At 27.0% G+C, this 20,635-nt stretch overlaps 1 protein-coding gene across 3 annotated transcripts in view; it reads left to right on the top strand.

The window, feature by feature from the left end:
* The window catches only part of LOC123262461 (cyclic AMP response element-binding protein A-like), a 31,619-nt gene extending 20,544 nt beyond the window's left edge, over positions 1–11,075 (top strand). For 2 of the 3 annotated variants that reach the window (XM_044724683.1, XM_044724685.1), the window contains 3 exons: positions 3,279–3,561; positions 7,074–7,672; positions 10,672–11,072. In XM_044724683.1, the coding sequence (XP_044580618.1) occupies positions 3,279–3,561; positions 7,074–7,672; positions 10,672–11,001 (1,212 nt within the window). In that variant the 3' untranslated portion in view covers positions 11,002–11,072. Of the gene's footprint in view, positions 1–3,278; positions 3,562–7,073; positions 7,673–10,671 lie in introns of all 3 variants that reach the window. The other variant, XM_044724684.1, reaches the window with a different exon arrangement.
* Positions 11,076–20,635: the final 9,560 nt, after the last annotated feature.

The raw sequence follows: 20,635 nt of genomic DNA, 5'->3' as shown, positions 1-20,635 counted from the left end.
GCTGCAAAAGGATCTCAGCAATTTACAGAAAATTTTGCGAAATATTTTATTTAGAATTTAAAAAAATAACAGGAAAGTTTTTAGGCAATCCTTGACGAATCTTGAAAAAAAGTTTCAAAAGTTCTGGGAATAAATATTTTTTAATCATCAAAAATTATAATTATCAAACAACTTTTAAAAGTGATAACTAAATTTGTAAAATTTATCTTAAAGTTAATTTAAGGTTTAATTGACGTTGTAATTTACGTCTGATAATTTTTCCAAATTGGTCTCGAGCTTTTGAAATTATCAAAAATATCGACGAATAGTCACTATTGTTCGAGTTTGTCTTAAAATAACTTCCGGATGACAAATCGTATCTTAATTTCAAAAAATGGATGCGATAGCTTCGGAAATAAGCAACAATTTACACTATCAAATGTATAATCTCATTAGAGTCTAGAATTTTAGACGAGTACTCTAAAGGTAGTTTATAAAATTATATGCAGTTAAACAAATGATAATGTTGTGATTTCTTAGCATCCATTGTCGAGATGTAAAACCTTGATTTGATGTAACAATTCAGTGGTCGATAAAAGTCTAATTAAACAGTAATTGTCGGTGAATTAACGATGCAAGCTTTATTGTGTATTATTTCGACTTAATCATCACTCTGATGCACTTTAAAGTTTTTGGTTGTAAGATCAGTTATAAGCACCAAAGTATATTTAAGTTAAAAATAATTTATAAAATTTCCTGTTTCCTTATTAAAATTTTCGATGTTGAGTTTTAGATTATGTTCTTTACAAAAAAAAAGTTCTGAACTTTTGGATATTCTAATCACCTAACAACACATGAGTCAAAGGCTATGATACATTTTATCTTAACATCAAAATCTCGTATATTTATAAGACTTTAAAAATTTTGAGACAAAAAATCAATGTAATTGTCTTGAATTTCTCTACACCGGGCGTGGTGAGACATCTCTGGTCTTTCCTATAATTTGAATATTAAAAAATGATCTTTTTAAAAAAGTTAATAGAGGAGAGAATTTATATGTAAAAGAAGATGATGTTTGAAAAAAGTAAGCCTTGTATACCTGTATATTAAGTGTAGAGTTGTCCAATATAATATGAGGGACTTGACTCTCACTCAGACTTGAAATATTTTATATTTTTTGTATCGCCGTCTCTTTTTATCAGCAATCGCCAAGTCCCGGTAGTTTTATCTCTTTTCGTTGAGTGAATTGAGAAAGGATAGAAATGGAGGTGAGTCTTCATTCCAGCTCCTGTCCTACCTGAGGACGTTCACCTTTTTTCGTGACTTAACTTGTACTTGTATACTTGTGTATCGGGATTGCTTGGCCGAGTCACTGAAACCGGTAAGCAACCTTTACACCTTATTCCAGACCAGTTAGGATTATTTTCCTTTAAATTTATATCGATTTTTTTATTTCTAAATCCTTCGTTATGCTTCATTTTACCTCAACAATTTACAGGGACGTTGTTTTTAACTTTCACTTCCTTGGTTTAGACTTTTGTATGGGTGAAATTAAAAAAAAAATATTTTTTTTTTTATTTTTATCATTGTTATTAGCATTGAGGTCAATATTTTACGATTGGTAACTTGAATTCGTGACTACTAATATTGAAGAAATTTTTTAATAATAAAAAATTAAAATGCTTAGTGCGAAAATAATTCGAGCTAAATTGCTATCCTTTGCAAATTTATTGTCTTGCGGTTTTATATATTCACGACTTTGCATTTCTGTTGGTTCTATCAGATATTAACAGGTTTTACATTCTTTGAGAAATAAATTTTTATTATTAATTAAAACATTTATCACTTTCTTTTTTAATTATTTTAGGATCATTTTCATTGAAATATTTCGTATTAAGAAAATTATAATTGTAAAAAAATTATAATTTTTACTTTTCATCCCTACTTGTTCAATTATGAAATTTCTGCTTGATTTAAAAATTTAGATCCATCTATTTAAAAATTTTTACAATAATTACAAAATTAGTGTATTTTTTACATGTTATAATTTTACTTTAGTAATTTATCAAAGAACATAATTCTAAAATTTTTTTACTGATTTCAAAATCATGTATGAAAATTTATTTTTTTTTTTCATAAAAAAAATGAATTTTTAATTAAAATATTAATTATTTTATCAATAAAACTACTTAAAAAGAATTTTTAATCAAAATTCTACTTCTACAATAAAATATTTGAATTTTTTTTCTCTTTATTAATGTTGGTAATACGGGAAATGACGTACATAGGTGGCGCATAAAAAACGCGCGTAATTTGAATCATTAGTAGCCCAGCGATATTAGAAATAATATTTTTTAATAAATATAAAGCTTATATCTTCTCAAATTTTGAAAAAATTTTTAAAAATGATCTTTAATGCAATAAATAAAAAAAATTATTTTAAAACTTTCAACGCTCATTTAAAAAAGTAATTTTTCTTAAAAATTTGTGATTAAAATTGACTATTTTGATATTCTAAGTTTAAAAATTTATGTATAGACACAAACGTTAAGCGGCAAAATAGCGGGGATTTTAGGGTCTCTTTATTTCTTATCAAGATTTTTTTTTCTCAATAGTTCGTAAAAATTCTAAGAATTTTACAAAAATTTTTCTAAACAGACTCAAATTTTTTTTAAAACTTTCTCGACTTATAAAAAAACATTGTTTTAATTTTTACAGGCAGTAATTACTTAAAATTTTTTTTTCTGTTATACTTAAAAATCATGACTTGCAAGCGGAAAATGCCGAAGAGACCGCGTACCTATAACTTTAGGGTTACTAATAAGGCCCTAAAAATCGGAAAACAGTTGATAGAAAAAATGACGGAAACACGGTTAAATAAAATTAAAAGTACTTTTTATAAAAGTGTAGTTAACCTTGAAATATAACAGTTCCGCATAGTTGAAGCATAAAAAGACTTTTCTTCCCCTTGAATTTATCAACTTACTTATTTTTATTATTATTACTTTAAGTAAAATTTATTTTCCATTTAACAACAATGAAGAAATAATAAATAATTTCCCAGTATAAAAATACAATAACATAAATGAATAATATTTAAAGTTTTAACCTTAAACTTGACCGGCCCTTTCACTCATGTTATGCCGGAGTGATGTAATGGAATTTATTTTTAAAACAAGTTCAAAATACCCATTTGTATCTTTAGACTAGACATGTCTGAGAGGTCAACGAATTTATGTTACTTAATTTTCTACCTGAAGTTAGTTACTTAGTTTACAATTTTTTTCCGTTTTTCACAGATACTGGGCCAAGACATTCTCAACAAAGACGACGACTGGAATCTTCTGGGAGTGAAAGAGAAAAGCTTAGAAGTTGTCTTACGTGATCGTTTGATGACTGACGCTGCTCTAGGTGGCACAAGACCCATTAAAACAGAACACAGTTACAGTTTATTGGCTTACAGTCCACCAGCATCTCCAGTTACTACTAATTGTCCGTCACCGTCACCCGCAGTCAATGTTTCTTCTAACAAACGGGAAATTGATATCGAAGGACGTATAAGAATAGCCACTAAAATGGATGGTGAGGGCTTTTATTTTTACGTTAACAATAAGCTTATTTCAATTATATTTAGAACTGTTGTTCAACAATTACAAAGACCCTTTAAGACAAATTGTGGGAATTTATTTTATTTATTTTTGCCAATAAAAATAGATAAAGAACACATCGAATTGATTTTTCAAATAAAAGTACATTTTTAATTGTCAATTAAAAGACTGAAAAGACCATTTTGAGAAGAAATGGTTTAAACAATGGGTTATCTTCAAATATACATTTTCTTGGTTTTGAAATTCTTGGTTGAAGATTTTTTATCTTCGGTCGATAACTATAATTTTTTTGTTATCTTAATTCAATTCATTTCAGTTTTTTGATCAAAAATCCTCTTTAACTTTTCTGATAGCTATCTTAAATCATAATCGATGTTAAATTTATTCAAAACATTTTAATTAAAACAACTTCTATAAAAAATTTCTATTAAAAACACAAAATTTTTCTGAAAAGCTCTAAGCATTTTCTATTCAGAAAGTTGTAAAGATTAGAGAATTAAAAAAAGCGTCATTCAGCCACACTCGACATGGATAGGTAGATTTCTTGTTTGAATATTGAAAAAAAAAAAAAAACACATTATTAAGAGGCAATTATGTCCTAAAATTTATTTTTTATTATATTTTTCAAGTAACGATATAAGACCGACTACCAAAAATAAATATTCAAAGACTACCAAAAAAATAGGATTTGGAACAGATGAAAGTCATTTGATGATAAAAGCTAAAAAATTAATTTATTCTTGATTTTTTATTAATTTCCCAACTACGAAATAAATTGAAAAAATTATCAAAAGTCGACGAATAACAACTTAAATCATGTGAAGATAATCATGTGAATTTTTAAATAAATTCAAAAGATTTGAGCTAAATTTTACGGCTTAAGAATTATTTAAATAAAAAGAGCCAAAATACGTTCATTGAAAAATTTTTTCAAATTTCAAAATCACGAATTAATTAAAAAAAAAAAATGATTGAAATTAGACAAATAGGGTAAATGTTCCAGTAGTTGACCGCTTTCATAAAAAAAAGTCCAAAAATTATTATTAACTGCATTTTTTATGACCCTGAAATTTATTTTTAACTATTGTTGGACTTAAAATCATTACAATGAATAGGTATTCCAAATTTAATTTAATTTTTAGAACATCGAAAATATTTCACCGCATGATCTGACTAAAATCGGTCAATTACTATAGTAGAGTATCCGAGAGGCGACTACATGTTTTAGTTAACAAAAAAGTTTCTATTAGGTTAATCTTATCAAATAAAATTCTGAAGTAGTCTTTAATAGTTTCTTAACAAATCTTTTAATAAGATTTGACAAAAACAATCAAATAAATAGCAATTAAACGACCGGTCAGATACTGACACAATAAAACACCGTTGTACCATCAATAAATGACTTCAGTCATCTATTGAAATCTGCTATTTTTCAAAATAAATATGTTTACGTGATAATATTATGTTAACATAAGTGTTGTTATTTAAAATAATTTATAATTATTAAATTATTAGTAATAAAGAAGTATTTATGCTTATTGTTTAATGTCTTTCAAATAAGATGATTGTTGAGTCAAGTTTAAATTTGTACACTGATAGAAGGATTTATTAGCTATTAATAATTTAATTTATTTATTTAGAAGAAAAGAGTACATTTATTAATAGTTAATAAGTATTTATTTATATTTAACCAATATTTATTAACAGTTAATAAATATTTTGTTGAGTGAATTTGTGTTTCGCTTGCAATCTTTACAAATTATTTACATTAATTATATTATTTTATAATAACGTTTACTGTAACATAACAAATTTTATCACAGCTCATAATTATCTTTTATATTTTAAAATATTAAAAACGTTTATTTATTTAGTGAATTGAATTATTATCATGTATTCCAGCTGTAGGGTTATAATAAAAAGTCTCAAAAGAAAATTGCTATTTTTGCTTTTGATTTTAAATAAATATTTGTTAGAAGTTAACAAATATTCATTAAACATTAATGAATATTTATTAACAGTTAATAAATCGTATTTAATAAATAATTTATAAACTGTTAATAAATATTTATTAAACCCTATGATATTAAGAAACATCATTAAATATAAACAAATCCTTCTATCAGTGTAACAAATTTAAATATGAATTTTTTGTTGATATTAGAAATGATTTATTTAAAATAATAGTTATTATTTTTAATAATTGCATACGTGTGTCTCAAAAAAATATTTTGCTTTTGTCATTATTGAATCGAAGTTTAATTTACTAATCTGTTACTTTTTTATTATTATTATTAGTTTTGTTCTAAACTAAACGAATTTTGTTTACTAACAATACAAATCTAATTTAAATAAATAAGCATAAAAACATTATACATTAAACATAAAAAACTAATTAAAATTTACAAAATAACCAATGTTTGATAATCGGTCAACTACTGGAACACTCCGGTCAATTTACTGGATCAAGCCGGTCAACTACTGGTGTTTTTATCTTACCTGCATTTAAATGTGAATTTATATGTAATTTTATGAATAATTCGATTAAATAACATCTCATATCAAAAACTTGAATATTTAAAGTTTAAATAAACTTAAAATTTTTATTTTTTAGCGTATAATAATTAAATTACGATCAATTGAAATGCCAAAAATCCTTAATCGGTCAACTACTGGTACATTTACCCTAGTAGCTTAAATTGAAGGTAATTAAATGAAGTTTGAGATAAATTTAATAGATTGCATCTATCTTTTATATCTAGAAAATTATTTCTATAAAATATACGAATTTCAAAATTTTTTAAAAATAAAAAAAATTTTCGAACATCCACAACTCGTAAACTAACCGGCCGATTTTGCTCATCTTCAAACTTAATCTTAGTATTGGTCCACAGAATGAGCCCACAAAATTTCATAAAGATCGGTTGAAAACTTTGGGCGCAATCCTGCTGACATGGCGCGTTATATCGCATAAATAAACTTTTGGGCCAATGCCATTTTTCGAAATTACTCGATGAAATGAAACATATTATGACAAAATTTTCTTAAAATTACGACATGAGACCGGCTACAATAGATAGATTTCTATTTCTAAAAAATTCTACCTAAAAATTTCTCTTATAATTTTTGCCTAAGACCAATAAGAAAGCCGCAATTTCAAAATTGAGATTTTTATAATTAGCAAAAATGTGAATCATATATTATGAATCCTAATCATGGAATAACGGTAAAAATATTGGTCGTATAAAAAACTTATAAGAGACATTTCTTGTAAAAAATTAAATTTTCAACTTTATAAAAACTTTTAACAAGACTAATATTTCGGCAAAAATCTTCGGCCTGGTTATTAAATAAAAACATCAATTTATTATAATAGTACAGAAAACTTTTAAGTACAAATCTTTGCTTGATCTGAGAAGAAATCTGAGAGTATATTTATAATTTTTTTTAAGAAGAAAATTGATGAATTTAATTCTATTATTGTAGATATGGAAGAAGAATGTTTCCCAGCAATATCAATGAAAAAAGCATCCAGTCACGGTCGCACATCACCTTCAACTTTATCAGAAGTCACTCACGATATTTTAGAAGCCGTGGAAGAGTACATGGAAATAAAAGAAGAATCGGCGCAATCAACAGAAAACACCAATGACGAAATAGAAATTGACGTTGACATCGACGACAAAAATTTCATTGAAATGATTGCACCAAATAGATTGCACCTGAACTTAAAAGTCAAGGAGCAATCTTTGAGTGACAGTGAAGCTGATGATGAAGACTACGAAGATGCTGTTCTTGATGAGTATCATGTCTCCCAGCTGATAAACAGTAACAGTAGCTGCAACGATGATACCCAAACGTCATCCCAGAGCTTACCACCGACACCACCCAGTAGCAATAATTCTGACAGTGAAAGTGGAAGCAACGGTGGCGTATCAGCATCTTGTTCGCCAATAAGACGCGCTGATAATAATAATATTTGTACAGTACAAAATATACGGGGTATTTATGGACCACGTTTGTATGTTACCAATGGACATACTACCAGACAACCTATTCACACCTCGTTAATATCATGCCAACCGGTAATTTTACTTTTTTTACTTATTTTTTAGATTTTAAGAAAAAATGTAGATTAACATTTCTTTTTTTGATTTTTAAAAAGCTATGCTTGAGTTACGACCGACGTTTATCATAATCTAAAATTAAAAAAGATTCAAGAACGTCAGGTTTAAAAAAAGTTGGGCCTTTGAATAAAAAAAAAAGGCCAATTTATCCTTAGGTAGGGTATCTTTTAGAGAATGTTTCGAGGGGAAAATCGATGGGAAAAACTTACTTTTACGAAACCCCTATTAGGGTCCTGAAACTCGCTTAGCGGGTGGCTTGTCCTGACTTTAAGATGGGACATGTTACAAAAAGATTCGTTTATTTGATAAATATTATTTTTTTTAGGAAGATTTTCTTTTTTAATTATTGTAATAAATATGAAGAATGTGAATCATATATTATATGGAGAAGAATATATGATTTTTTATTAAATGCATAATAATAATAATAATATTAACTATCTTTGATTTATTAAGTAATAATAATAATACTATAAATCTGAATTTTTTTGTTGGCTATCCAGTCTATTGCACGAATTTTTTATCTAATTATTTATCTAATAATTTATAATATCGTTCGCCTGTATTCCCTCCAGGCATAAACGATTTTAAAATTCGTATATAAATTTGTCATTAAAGGTAAATTTGACTGAAAAAATAATTCGGACGACCCTAGTCTGGTCTGGGACCGTCCGAATTATTTTTTCAGTCAAATTTACCTTTAATGACAAATTTATATACGAATTTTAAAATCGTTTATGCCTGGAGGGAAAAGGCGAACGATATTATAAATTATTAGATAAAAAATTCGTGCAATAGACTGGATAGCCAACAAAAAAATTCAGATTTATAGTATTCTAAAAACCAGTCTTCAGAAAATATACTGTATAATAATAATAATAATAATAATAATAATAATAATAATAATAATAATAACAATCTATATTATTAAGAGAATAGAAAAATTTAGTGTCCAGGATAGACATTATGATAAAATCGGTTTTTTTTAGTGAAATTTAGTGTCATTGCAAAGGTTTTAACTTGAATTCGTACCTTTTCAAGGTTTCATATCATTTTCATCAATAATTAATTCATTATGATAAGTATTTAGGCTGCATTCGAAAATGCTCTAACTCTAGCTAAATAATAAAAAAATTACCTTGTATCTTGTGAACTATTGACATTTTTAAAGATATAAGCTCATCCTGATGTTACATTCATCAAGACCTTTCATTTGAGTACCCACATCAATTTTTCATATATTTATATACATTATATATATATATATGTATATATGAAATTTAACTCAAATTTAATTTTATATAATAATAAACAAAATAGTTTAAAATCTAATAATCATAAGAATAATAAGTAATTTTGTAGATTATTTATCATTAAGATTTTATTTTTTTATAATAATCGAACTATTGATTCTGTTCTTAATTAGTTATTTATTTATTAAATAAATATTTACTGAAATTTCTTACACTATTTTTAAATTTGCCTATTACAAAAAAGTATATTAGAAAAAAAAATTTAATTTATACATAAATGATATTTTCAGTAAAAAAGTTTTGACAAGAAAAAATATAAGATTGTTTACTTAGAGTAATAAAAATGCATCAATACCAAAAAAATAAGTCAAAAATCTAATAATTAATGTGTTTTTAAATAGAACTGTCGACAGCCGAAATATTATTGTTTATTTTTATCTACGATTTATTAATTTCCTAGTCATATTAAAAAAGATAATTTTTTGTTTCTATTTATGAACAAAAAATCCTCATATTCAGCAATTACAATATTCAATTAAATCAAACAATAATATTTTTTTTAATTTCTTATAAATTAACTATTCATCTTCAGCAGAAATATTTTAAAAAGCATCGAATTCACATTTTTTAACCAGAAAAACAATCCAGTTTTCTCAAGAATTTATTTCAAATTTTAGTTTTTCAAATCAATAAATTTTATTTAAATATAAATTCCCTTATTCTCATTCTTACTAAATAAAATAAATACCAATGTTAAGTTTTTAGACGAGTTTTTAGTTTGTTTATTCTATAAATTTGTTCCGTCACATTTGTCCATTAAATTATTTATAATTGATCCTGTCATAACTATTGTATTTTTAAAATTTGTTTCAAAAGTACTCAAACTATGTATAGTGTGATTAGTATTATCGAAACTCAAATAAAATTTTTCTTCTTTCGACAAAACGCATTAATTTTATGCTTGTAATATAACAATAATATAAACTAGCAACCTTGCAGTCACTATGCGACTGCCCTGAACTATAAATAAATAAAATTTTGCTTTATTAAATAATGACTTTTGTTAAATTGCACTGTACTTTCTTAAATATTGACATTTTTAAAGATATAAGCTCATCCCGATGTTACACTCATCAAGAGCTTTCATTTGAGTACCCACATGCATTTTGATATATTTTTCATATATACATATATATAATATATATAAATATATGAAAAATTCATGTGGGTACTCAAACAAAAGGTCTCGATGAGTGTAATGTCGGGGTAAGCTTATATCTTCGAAAATGTCAATAGTTTTCAAGATACAGGGTCATTTCTTAATTATGTATCTAGAGATAGAGAATTTTCAAATGCAGCCTAAATACTTATCATAATAAATTCACTATCGGTGAGAATAATATGAAACCTTGAGAAGGCACAGATGCAAGTCTAGACCTTTGCAATGATACTAAATTTCATTTTAAAAAACCGATTTTATGATATGACTATCGTGGATACAAAATTTTTCTTATTCTCTTAATAATATAGATTACGTAATAATTGACTCGAATGTTTTCGATAGTAGTTCTATAAAAAACTACCAAGCTGTGGAATATTTAAAAATAAAGACATAAAATAACTTTAACAACTTGAAAGCTATAAAATGTAATTATTAGTTACGGAGCGATTAAACAATTATAATTATTAATATTTTTATTTCAGAAGGGATCTACCGGCACGTTGATACTTACCGAAGAAGAAAAACGCACATTAATAGCCGAAGGTTATCCAGTACCAACAAAATTACCATTAACAAAGCAAGAAGAAAAGTCCTTGAAAAAAGTCCGTAGAAAAATAAAAAACAAAATTTCCGCGCAAGAGTCCCGCAGGAAGAAGAAAGAGTACATGGACGGCTTGGAGAGAAAAGTTAGTTTGCTGTCTAACGAGAACATTAATTACCGCAGCCGCGTCAATACACTCGAGCAAACTAACCGGGAATTAATGAAGGAGCTTGAGCGTCTCCAAGCTCTTGTTGCTCGTCAAAAATCTTAGGTAATTTATAATATTATTTATTTAAAGTAAAAGATGATAAAAAATCAATCATTGCATTAGAAAAAATTGGTCTTGATTTTTTTTTTAGTTATCAACTAATTAGATGGTAGTTTAATTAATTGATTAATTCATTTATTAACTTTTTGAGGAATTTAATAATGTTTTATAGATGATTTATAAAGGATCAACCAAAGTTTGTAGAACTGATTTTGTTTAAGAGAATCTTTGAAAATTAAATGAATATTTTTAGTATATTTTAGCCCGGTAAATTTTTTCACGCTTCAATTTTCTATATAATTTTAATTAAAGGGTTATTCTGGTTCCAACGCTCGAAAAAAATCCAATATTTATGAATTTTTTACACAGAAACTATTATAGAGATTAATATAAAATTTATTCAGCTCAACAAATACACTCTTGAATAATAAAAAATATCTAAATTTATTTTATTTTATATTTTTTATATGAAAAAATAACGAGTGGACGGAATCTCTCCAAAACGTTGGTATGTCGCTGACGTAAATGATAACTTGGTAACGACTCATTTAAAACACAAAAGCCAAAATTATTTACCTTCAATATATAAGTAGTTATTGCATCAGCTACGGAGATTGATATTTATTGATAAATAACAAGGTGGCGAACATTTAAAAAAAAACTGAAAAATGAGACTTTTTTTCACAGTTTTTAGTCCTAAAACAATAGTAAAAATCAAAATTTTGATTTGGTTGGAGCTGATGTAATAGCTACTAATGTAAAGTACCCAGTAGTTGAACAGGTTTCAAACTAAAACGCATTTGAGCCTACTTGTAATATATAAAGATGTAATTATTAGTGATTTTCATGAAAATATAAATAATTTTGAATAGATTGAAGCGCAAAATAACAAAGATAATTGAATATTTATATTTTGAAAACGTTTTTAAGATAGACTATGAAAGGAGTAGTAGTTGAACAATCAATTCTGACAAGCCGCAGTAGTTGAACTAATAAAATATATGGCAATAGGCACAGCAAAAATTTTCTATGTTTTATTGGAATATCAAAAGAATTATAACATATTATTGAATAGTATTAAAAATAGTACTATAAATATTTAATATGTTCATTTAAAAATGATAAGTATTTATATTCAATTTTTTAATTATATTTTTTATGAATGACAAAGCAAATTTTCAATTATAAATCAAAAGAACTCAATTTAAAACGTTCAATAATTTTTAACTACACTAATTTTTAGCTATGAAACTTATTCAATTTGCAGTAATTAATACAAATCACAATGCTGATTACTAGTCTATAAACCTATTAGAAATTAAAGTGTTAAAATTATACGGCCCTAGCTTGTTCAAGTTTTGGGTACCGCTTTGAAAATTTGGAGGTATAGTTAGACGCTAAAATTTAGTATAAAAATTATAGTTTATGTCTTTGCAAAAAATATGTATTATTTAGAAAAGGCTATTTCATTGGGTGGTACAATTTTTTTTACTTCAAATAATGTACTGTTTTTTTTTTTTTTTTTTACTGATTGTCCGGTTTACGGTTTAGTATTTTTTTAATGAAAAAAATAGTATCTATCGGCTATTCTCGATATGTCAACTTTTAAGTTAACAAAAATATAATTGTTTTGATTGATAATTGAAAAAACTTACAGTAATAAATTGATGTATCATTGAATAATTATAATATGCGCATATTACTTATAATAAATACACGGATTTTGTATAACAACAATTCGAAGTCTTTTTAAGTACTGGGTACTTTAATTTATGTAGAATATGTCGTACAAAATTCTTTCAGCTTTTTCAAAAATTTTATTTTCTTCCACTCGAACATCCACATAATTATCGTAAAATAATATAATTGCAGTGATCTAATTACTTAAAATTATTGACGCAATACTTTTAGATAAATATACTTTCGAAAAATGTAAAAAAAAAAAATTTTTTTGAAAGTTACAAACTAGAATAATCCCTTAAAAAAATTAAAAATCTTTTTTTAAATTACTAAGATCTGTTAAACAAAAAACATGTCTTCCTGTAATCTCAGATAGCTTTCTTCATTTATTCTTGTTAATGTTTTTAATAGATAAATAATTAATAAATGAATAATTCCGTGCCTAGTCTACCAATTGACAATGTAACAGGTCAATTATTTGTGCAAGAGTCTTAACTTCCAAAAACATATTGAATATTAAAAAATATAAAATATATTTATCACAATTCGTCCATAATATAAAATAAATAATATAAACAGATTTATTATGTTTGTTAAAATAAGAATGATATTTTTTAAGTAATGATTTTTATATAACTCGAAAAAAATTAATCAATTAATTATATTATAATAATGACACTGAAGATTGTACAAATAATCATTTAAATATAATAAGTGTCTTATTAATTTAAGAATTCAATAAATTTTTTTTATACTTTATTTGTTGAAGAAAAATCTCCTCTTAATATAATAGACAATTAAAATTGAATTCTTAACGAAATAGTAGATAATTACTGATAATAATAATAAGTATGATAAAAAAAAAACGTTGATAAAAATTTATTTAAGGTAATAATTAGTTTTTGTTCCAAAAAATATTTTTTCTATCAACTGAATGTGCCTCGTTAAGAAAAACAAAATTTTTTGTTTCTATTTTTTATTCAAAATAAATTTTTATAAATTCGCACATTTTTTTATGGAAAATTTATTTTATTTTATTTTTTTTTTTTTTTTTCAATTTCGAAAACTTTTTATAGTTTTATATCTTGATATGTATCATAAAAGTTTATATTTTTACCATGCATAATAGAAGAATTTTATTATAAGGTTATGTGATAATTTTAATGTAAGGTTAGGTTGTGCATTAAATAGACTAATGTATGAAATGTATGAAGTAAAGTGTATGAAAAAAGACCGACTAGACCAAATGTAGAGTATTTTTCTTACACTTTTTATATTTAATGTAAAAAAATAAAAAAACTATGGAATTTTAATTGTAAAAAATTTTAGTGTAAAGGGAGCGGAGTATAGAGGCAGCACTATCGCGTTTAGGTAGCAAATTTTATAGTTAAGGAGGTTCGAGCGAATCTAATGTGAAAAATAATTTCCAACTTTCTGCTTTGAATTTAAGTATACGTATAAATAAATTCGTCATTTATCTAATCCCAAAATTTTAAAATGATTTACCGTTTAGTTACTTAGATATTAAATTTCAAAAATCACATTTTTTATCTTCTTACACACGGGCTCTTATGGCGGACAAACTTTAGTCGAGACTTTAATTATTTTTTTCAATATTAACCTCCCAACTTTAACGAATAAAAAACTATACACAAGAAATTTGGATTATTGTAAAATATAAAAAAAATTTAATAATAATACATTACCGATATAATTTTTGAAATATTTCAAGTTAAATTTTATGTTTTTAACTCGTTTATGTTCAAATTATTTCAAATTAAGATAAAGAATTTTGACGAATATTGGGAAGACTGAAAGTAAAAAGAAATTTAATCATTATTTTGATTCATAAGTTATGCTCGAACCTCCTTAAAACAACGATAACTTTTATGGCTGTATTGAAAATGTTAAAATGATTTCTTCTTTATAAAGAGACATTTATTACACTGTTTATAATGAAGTTATTAAAAATTTTATTAAAATATTGAAATTGATAACATTTTTAACATACGGCTGAATTTTAACAGTACAAATATTCATCACCTTGAAATAAATAAAATTTATAACGATAATGTTAGTAATTAAGTAAAAATGACAAATATTATTTTTTATTTTAAAAATAATTTTATTAATTAAGAATGAGCACGGAAAAATGACGCACAGTCATTTTTGCTTAAAAGTTAAAATTTTTGCCGGAAGATGGCAGTCTATGCACGTTCCCTATTTTACCATGCTGCGTAAAAAATTAATTGAATTTTGTTGAATTTAATTTAACAAATGTTATTTAATTTTTTTAATGCTAATTGTAAAGTTTATATATTTTTTAGTTCGAAAAAAATAAAAATAAATAACAGGTTTTTTTTTTTAATATAACAAGAGAATAAAAAAGACATCTAATAATATATTAAAACTGTGAGAAATTTTTCAACCTCATAAATTTAAAATGAAAACCTGTTATGCAACGGAGTGCATCAGAAAAACTTTTATGGGCCGGTCAATATCTGAGGAAAAATACAAAAGAGTAGCAGGTACAAAAGATTAAAAAAAAGTGTAAGAATTTATTCTATAGATAATTTTTATCTTTTTTAAATCGGGTGTATAAAAGTAAGAAAAAAAAATAAGAAATCAGCTCGCTTTAAAAAATTAACCACATTTTTTTTAATTAAATTAGTTTGTAAACATTTATAATTTTGTAAATAAATTTTTACTGTTGGTAGTAAATTTTTTATATAAAATTTGGAGGCTGATTAATTTTATGAAAGCGGGTTTGTGCATTAAATAAAAAGATGCAATTGTCTTAAATAATTTGACACTTAATAAACAATTTATAGTTAATAATTACAATTATATAATAATTATTTTAATTATAAAACAAAAATATTCCAATTTATTTTTCATTAAAATGTAAATAATGAATTTCTTCTTTTACCATCGCATTACACTATTGTCATAAAAATTAATTATAAAATAAAATAGGATTATAATTTTTGTAAATAAAACTTTTGTTTTTAGCAAATTAAGACAGTTGACTTTAAAATGATAACTATATTCCATTATATTAAACAAGAAGATATATTATTTGTGAAAAAAAGATTTAGCTAATTATATATTTATAGTGTGCTGAATTAATTATAAAAAATGAAATCTATATTTAAATAAAATGATATATTTGTAGAAAAAAAATGGATATCGTTATAAGTTGTTAAATAAATATAATATTAATAAAAATAATGTGATTTTTTATAATTACCTTTTCTATTTTTTAAGTAATTTTTAATTATTTATTAAAAAAAAAAAAAAAAGATTTTACATACAAGTCATGAAATTAATAAATGAATGTAAATTTTACATTACCTTCTTTATAATTTTCACATGTAATTTTTTTTCGTGTGTATGAATAAATTAATGAGACAATTTTATACAAAAAATATGCTAGTTAAACTTAAAAGATTAATTTAAATTGAATAAATAATTAATATCATTTGACCAGACAGCATATCAATTTAATTAAAAAAAATCTAGTAATTTAATTTTATATTCAGTAGGTAATTATCAATTTTTAATTACACTTGAAATAAAAATTTGCGCATGCACATAAATATATGCAGTTTTTTTAATAAATAAAATAAGTTTGTGTACAAATGTCAGAAAGTTGTGAATATTAGTCATGAGAAACCGCGCCGCATTTGGTAAGTTAATTTGTGATTAATTTATATGAAATTAAATACTTTATAATCAATAAATAAGCATTTGTCAAGAAGTTTAAATATTAATTCTCAATCCGAACAAAAACAGTTTCACTGTAAAAATCGCGCCAAGTGCACTTTCATAAAACTATTAAGAAAAAAAAAATTTATTTTTCTTTACAAAAAGATACAAAATAAAAAAATTAAAAAATCCAAGTAACCGATATGATTGTTTATGATTTTCGGAAATTAATAAAAATTTTGTTACAAATTTTAAAATTAAAAAAGTTTGGAACGTATTTAGTGTGCGCGGTTGCAAAATTTAAAAATTGAAATACACAATGACGCACACCAAGTACGTTCCAAAATTTTTTCTTAATTTTTAAATTTATAACAAAATTTTTTAATTTCAAAAATCATAAACAATCATATCGGTTACTTGGATTTTTAATTTTTTATTTTATATATTTTTGTAAAGAAAAACAAATTTTTTTCTTAATAGTCTTATGAACGTGGACTTGGCGCGATTTTTTTACAGTGAAACTGTTTTTGTTCGGATTTTAGTATTTTTTGTAATTATAATAAAAATTTACAATTGGTACCAACTTAATTAAATCTCGCGTTGGTTGCATTTTTTATAGCAAACTATCCCCTTGAAACTACAGTTTATGTAAAAATAATTCCAGCGCACCCTGGCGGGTGTAGATGCAAGCTGTGAAATATCTATTTTTAACTGTAGTTTCCCATCTAATGAAGGATTACTATGCATTCTCGAATTATTTAGTCTGTGGCAGATCACTTTGCCCATCGAAAAAAAAAGTCAGGATCGAAATTTTTGCGTTGTTATAGTTTGTGCTGATTAAATTTAATAATTTCAAGTAGATTAATTGTTATAAGTGAATATAATTAATCAATAACAGTCAAATAAAGTATGAATTACTGTTATAATATACAATTTAGAAAAAAAAGTACCGTAGAATTAAATAAAATTTCGCAACCTCAAAATACCGTTCTGCTTACAGTAAACACAGTCGGTAGTCTGGCGCTCCGTTTACAGCAGATTTGAACGGAACTTGGCGCCAGATTCTACCGAATCTGTGGATAATTTCTGTGAGAAAAAACTTGTTAATAATTGAAATAATAATCTGGTCAACAATTGGTGTTGTAAATTGTCCAATGTACCTAATATTAATATGGTTTCGGCTATTAATTTCAATATGAGTACTGAAGATGATATTGTATCAGAATACAGAACAACGAAGGTAAAGTACCCAGTAGTTGAAGAGGTTCCAAAGTAAAACGTATTATACCCTACTTTTAATATATATGTCGGAATAGCGTTGGTTTGAGAAGGGCGCACATTATTATTATTATCTTGAGACATTTTATTATTTGTTTACAATATCCAGATGATACAAATATCGTACAACGTTAGAGTCGTTCGAGGTAACCGTGCGCATTGGGTAAGTGTGCGCACCCTGTTTATCTACAAAGAGTAGAAAGGAAATTCGTGTTAAACGTAGGGAACTGAAACTTAGAGTAACAAAGACATAATTAATCTGCAAGATCACGACATTGTGTCGTCCACTTATTTTTTTAATAATAATTAAAAGAATTCGGCCTCTCAACTGTAACTTTTGTCATTTTGGCAAAGATTGTCACATCCAGTTGAATATAGATATTGAGGTAAATGAATTTTTTTTATGTTAGTGATTTATTCAAGTTAAGTATTCTGTATATAAATTAAGGTTATGTTTAATATTGGTAAAGTTATAAAAACATCAATCAAAAATCTCGGTCTGGGGCAAGTGTGCGCGGGTAAGTGTACGCGTTCGCACACTCACCCCGTTGTTTTGTGTAAGAAAGTAATGAAGTTGTTGTAAAAACACAAGCTCAAACAAAGAGAATCAATCTCAAAATGTCTCGGTCTCCATGATCTCACCATTTCCAAAGATGAAAGACAAAAGACGTCGTACCAATCGAGTTGCTATGAAGTCTCAAATTATTACCTCTAGTCCTTATAAAGAACAACTGGAAGAAAAAAAAAGACTCGAAGACGAGAAAAAAAAACCTGAAAATAAAATTCGTAAGCCAGCATTGAACGAGACTGAGCCTTTGAAGCATAAAAACAAAAAAACTGTACCGCTAAAAAAAAAGTTGAAAAAAAAGCCAGAGGTTACCAAATCTGACTCAAAAACATATTTTTGTCCACTTTGTAGGGAGCAATACACGGAACCTCCGACAGAGGAATGGATACAATGTACTAAATGCATGGACTGGTGGCATGAAGAATGTACCTTTTATGAAGGAGGTAGTTTTGAGTGTGATCGCTGCCAAAAATATTCTTCATAAAACGAACTCATTTCAAACTTCTATAATTTCTTTTAACTTTAATTTTAATCATCTGATTTAACGTGATTTTATGTTTTCTAAGTTGATCTCTTATTATTTATTTATCTAGTCTTCAAGATAATTAGTAAGTAAGAAGATTATAGTTATTGAAAAACAATGCGCACACTTTCCCCAAGTGCGCACACTTACCCAAACGAATGCGCACACTTACCCGCAAAGCGGGTCAAGTGTGCGCATTTTGAGTTTCTCTCATTAATTGTTTTTTCTTTCTAAGTATCAAAGTTTTATGTAATATTACTTGATTTTATTATTAGTTCAATAAATAATTTATCGTTTGCATGGGTTATTCTGTCTTTATTTGTTATTGTTTAATTTTAATATTAGTTTAAATCCTTAAGTGCGCACACTTGACCCGAACGACTCTATTAATACTTAATTATAGTTTCTTGTAACAATGTTTGTTTATGCGTAACACACACACACACACACACACAGGGATCAGATGGAAGGGTGGAGCGAAGAAGTTCTGCCTGGTGGCCACTTTGGACATCAAAAAAGGTCTTCAACTCCGCCAACTGGGACTGCATTATGCAAGCCCTGGAAGAGAAAAACGTACCAGGATATCTACGTAGGATAGTGGCTAGCTACTTCACGGACAGAATCCTGAGATACGACATGAAGAATGGTTCAAAAGAGTATGATATTACCGGAGGTGTACCCAGGGTTCCGTTCTGGGTCCACTTCTGTGGAATGTCATGTATGATGGCCTGCTGAGACTGACTCTTCCAAGAAGTGTCAAGCTTGTTGCATATGCAGATGATGTAGCTGTCGTAATCGTTGCTAAACACCTAGATGAGATAAACCACATGTTCGGTATCACCTTTGAGAAAGTTAACCGGTGGATGGACTCAATGAATCTACAACTGGCTAAACAGAAGACTGAGGCTGTGCTTATTACCAGCAGAAAAGTGATAGAGACCATAAAGCTGAAAGTCGGAGAGCAAGAAATCACATCACAACCATATATCCGATATCTGGGAGTGATGCTTGATGCCCGACTCAACTTTAAGCAGCAAGTCGAACACGTGAGTGCAAAAGCATCAGCAGTGGTAGCTAGCTTAGCACGACTGATGCCAAACGTCGGAGGCCCAAAGCAGAGCAGAAGACTACTGATATCATCTGTAGTCACATCAATGCTCACTTACGGAATATCTATCTGGGCGGACGCACTAGAGAAGCAAGAATCATGGAGAAAGGCTGGACCAGTCTACCGTCTGAGTGCCTTAAGAGTAGCAAGCGCCTTCCGCACAATATCTATGGAAGCAGTGTGTGTCATTTCCGGAACTTTGCCTCTCAGAGTCTTAGCTGAGGAAAGACGGATCCTTTACGAACGAAAGAAGTCAACCACACTAAGCGCTGAGGAGCTTAGAACAGAAGAACGGCAGAAGAGCATAAGTCGATGGCAACTACAGTGGGATGCCACAGTGAAGGGTAGGTGGACGCATCGTCTCATATCAAGGATCAACGTTTGGCTAAACCGGAGTCACGGTGAGGTCAACTATTATCTTACTATTATCATGCCCGTCCTGCCCAGGAGTCAATGAAGATGCAGAGCACGTCTTCTTTGAGTGCCCACGTTTTTATCCACAGCGAGATGAGCTGGAGAATATCCTGAAGAGGAAAATCCAACCAGAGACAATAGTAGAAGCAATGCTGTCATCAGAGGCTGCCTGGAACGCCACAAACACGTTTGTCACGGGAGTCCTCTCAGACCTGCGGTCCATAGAAAGAAGAAGAGCAAATGACGCCAATTAGAAGGAGGAAAGAATAACATCTTAGCCAACAGAAGAAAGAGCAGTAGCTAGATCCTCCCCTCACGGGGAGTAATGCCTGACGGCGGTTTCCATGAGGGATTAGGG

The sequence above is a fragment of the Cotesia glomerata genome, linkage group LG4 (genome assembly GCF_020080835.1).
Source record: "Cotesia glomerata isolate CgM1 linkage group LG4, MPM_Cglom_v2.3, whole genome shotgun sequence".
Lineage (NCBI taxonomy): Eukaryota > Metazoa > Arthropoda > Insecta > Hymenoptera > Braconidae > Cotesia > Cotesia glomerata.
This window is presented reverse-complemented; position numbering and strand designations above follow the sequence as displayed.